This window comes from Odontomachus brunneus, unplaced genomic scaffold (assembly GCF_010583005.1).
Source record: "Odontomachus brunneus isolate Ranch 3 - 2012 unplaced genomic scaffold, Obru_v1 Obru_scaffold_195, whole genome shotgun sequence".
Classification (NCBI taxonomy): domain Eukaryota; kingdom Metazoa; phylum Arthropoda; class Insecta; order Hymenoptera; family Formicidae; genus Odontomachus; species Odontomachus brunneus.
This window is the reverse complement of record NW_022639645.1, coordinates 149,310-153,071: the sequence shown is the minus strand read 5'-3', so window position 1 is coordinate 153,071 and position 3,762 is coordinate 149,310. Positions and strand designations below refer to the sequence as shown.

The window sequence follows — 3,762 nt, the reverse complement described above, 5'->3', positions numbered from 1 at the left end:
GAGAGCTCAAGACTACGCGAAGGATCCAGGATGGCAGATCGTCGTCTGGAACGAAGTCTGGAGTTGCGAGCTTCTCGTGGGAGATCTCTAGAGAAACGATCTACTCATGATTCGCGAAGGATCGAGGAGAGCTCCAGATCACGCGAAGAGTCCAGGATGACAGATCGTCACCTGGAACGAAACCTGAAATTGCGAGCTTCTCATGGAAGGATTCTGGAGAAACGATCTGCTCTCGACTCGCGAAGGTCGTCCGAGCGAAGAATTGATGAGAATTTGAGACTAAGAAATATTCTTAAAAGAGATATTATTAGACAATTACGTCAGAGATCATCAAGTCTGAATATCAAGGGACCGTCATCGAAACTGACTTCTCTTCGTCAAGTCGTCAGAGTTTCTCGTGTTCCCGAGCAAAATCGCGAACCACGTAGCTTGTCCGCTGAGAGGATGCTTTCCAAGATCGCAGACTACGAACGACTATCCGCTAAGTGGGAACGAAATTTGCAAAACACACGCGTCGATAGAAATGTAGAAAGTAGGATGAAGATCGTCCCCAATTTGGCGAAGAATGACGAATTCTTGAAGTACCCTATGACGTCTGACTTTATTGGACAAGCTGTCGTCGTCGCTCTTTGCACCGTTTATGGGCTTTCTCTCTATAATGGCAAGAAATCCTTCCTTAGGTAGATATTAAAATAGCTACAAAATATCTTTAGACAAAAGAAAAGTTTAACAAATACATCTAACAATTTTTTCAATTTTGCTTTGTGTCAATATAATCTGCAAAATACATTATTTTTTCTTAGGAACAACGTAGTGGAACAGGTGCAACGTTTCATGGTGTGGTAAAAGGGGAAACAACAGCTGGCTACCAAAACGGCAACGACAACCGCTACTTTCGCAAACCTGCTTTTACTAACTTTATCATTTCGCGAATTATAATGTTATGTTGCGATACGTGTAATGTGTCTAAACGTTCTTAGAATGTATATTAATGTACAGCTGGTATATCCTGTAGAGATATAGCGTGTATCTAAGAATATATATTTTGTGCGAATAAACATAGTTTGAGTCATAGAGTTAAAAATTCGCCGGAATGATTCTTCGGATAGGAACCTTCCTCTGTTTACAATAATCTTTCTTTTATTGCTCCTTAAATGTTAAACACACGACTAATCCGTGTTGCGCTTGTACAATATCTCTCAGGTCTTGCGGGTCCTGATAACTATTCCGAGATGTTAATTAGAGACATATTAATCAAAGTAACTTTTCAATATCTGCAATAGCTGAGAAAAATATCGATCCATCGACGAAAAGATTAACTTTATTAAAGTTATAATTTTGTACATCATGTATCGAGCTTAAATCTACATAGAAAAAGGATGTGATTATGTCTCGACGTAACCGAGCCTCAGGAGAACGGCTAATTGCTACGAGGAGACGCGGATTTTCTTCGAAGTACGCTCTTGGTTAAAATAATAGATACAAAATGATAGGATTACATTCAGTCTAAATTTCAATGCATATCAATTATCATCTTACTGATTCACATTGATTTAGATCGAGATTCAGGTTAAACTTTATGTAAAGTTAATTTTGTATTCATCGTTTTGTATTCATTACCTTAAACAAGGACATCAAAGATGCACACGTCTCGCGACACTGGCGTTCTCCGTTCTATAGATTCTTCATCCCTGAATCTTGGCCACGTCGATTTGTGCGACGTGCTTGCTCGTTATTATTATGAGCGCTTACAGACATGGCTACATTCGAGATGAGATCGTTAAACCAACCGCTAGGCTTGGCAACAGTAGTAAACTAGAGTGCTTATACGATTATACATGATACAGCCGAGAGCGCATCTCTTCGACTTCGTTGATCGCGAACAAACGCCGAGAGTATTATCCGAAATAAATACAGCGGTTCATTACCTTAACGCCTATGTACAGCAAAGTTTCGAAAAATCATTCGTAAAAAACTAGATATCGTTTACCTTTGGAAGAAACTCTGTACGGAGAGAACTTTCTACTTGTCTATTTTCTCTTCTCCTTCCTCATGGGCATACCATACAATTCATCATGAGAACGAAATATTGATGGATAAAAGTAAAAAAAAGGACTCATACAATTATTTTTCTCAGGAAACAATACATAAATAAATAGATAAAAAAATACTTATTCGTCATAGAAGGTAAAATTCGTTAAAATTTGTAAAAATTAATTGAAAAACTTGGGAATATGAGAACCTATAGAACCACTAACGCGGATGACGTATAAACCCGACTCAAACTATGTTTATTACGAGAAACTCTGTGAAGTCGTAGAAACTTAACAGGGCATCACAACATGTTACAGGATGGAAATAAGGTAAAAATGGCAGATGCTACGGACGGAATTGAAGGAGAGTTTTCGCAATTTACTAGACCGGGACACGAACCCGGCACTATCAGTTCCCCGTTCCATGTTCTGGTCTAGTAAATTGCGAAAGCTCTCCTTCAATTCCGTCCGAAACATCTGCCATTTTTACCTTATTTCCATCCTGTAACATGTTGTAATGCCCGGTTAAATTTCTACGACTTCATAGGGTTTCTTTGATAACGTAGTATTATAAAACTAGCTATATAAAGCTATTATCTATTCTCACTTATGTAAAGATAAAATAATTGTATTTATTCAAATAACCAAGATATTACAATTAAGTTACCTAGGAATTTTTAAAAGCTCTCTAATATCTACTAATGCAATACGCCTGTACCATTAGACCTACCAAAACAGATCCGATTAGACAAATATATTACATATTTATTTATTAGTTGAGATCATACGTGCTGCTGCAAGTATTTTATTTTAACTCTATATATATTAATATTTGTAATAAACACTATGTACAGCATAGTAATATGTATATTAATTAAGTACAGATGCCTCATGACATGCAGAGAAACCCTGTTAAATTTCTATGACTTCATAGGGTTTCTTTACATGGCATTCATAAGACTTTTGTACTTATTTATAATATATTCTACTTTGCTGTACATAGCACTTCTTATATAAATGTTAATATATATATAGAGTTAAAATAAGATACTTCTCTCAGCAAGAATGATCTTAATAATAAGTAATAAGTATGTTATATATTTAAACAAACATATTGCATACTTATTGCTTATTATTGAGATCACTCAAGCTGAGAGTAATATTTTATTTTAACTCTATATATATTAACGTTTATATAATAAGCGCTATGTACAGCAAAGTTATATAAATTTTAGTTAATTACTCATGTTGTATGAATGACATGCAGAGAAAGCTCTCTAATATTAATTATTAATGCAATATGTCTGTACCATCAAATCTAGCAAGGCAAATCCGATTAGACAAACATATTGCATATTTATTGTTTATTATTGAGATCAATCATGCTGATAGAAGTATTTTATTTTAATTATATATATATATGTATATATATATAAAATATATATATATATAAAATAATATATATAATATATATATATATATATTAACACTTATATTAGAAGCATTATGTACAGCATAATAATGTGTATACTAATTAAGTACATATGCCTTATGAATGCCATGTAGAGAAACCCTGTGAAGTCGTAGAAACTTAACAGAGCATCACAACATGTCACAGGATGGAAATAAGGTGAAAATGGCAAATGCTATGGACGGAATTGAAGGTGAGCTTTCGCAATTTACTAGACCGGGACACGAATCCGGAACTGTCAGTTCCCCGATCCGTGTT

General features: G+C 35.0%; 1 protein-coding gene across 2 annotated transcripts in view; it reads left to right on the top strand.

Annotated features, from left to right (window-relative positions):
- Nucleotides 1–2,348, top strand: part of LOC116851876 (trichohyalin-like) — a 5,547-nt gene extending 3,199 nt beyond the window's left edge. For both annotated transcript variants that reach the window (XM_032831745.1, XM_032831746.1), the window contains exons 5-6: nt 1–680; nt 804–2,348. The exon at nt 1–680 is cut by the window's left edge and continues 1 nt beyond it. In XM_032831745.1, the coding sequence (XP_032687636.1) occupies nt 1–680; nt 804–846 (723 nt within the window). In that variant the 3' untranslated portion in view covers nt 847–2,348. The remainder of the gene's footprint in view (nt 681–803) is intronic.
- The last annotated feature ends 1,414 nt before the right edge of the window (nt 2,349–3,762 follow it).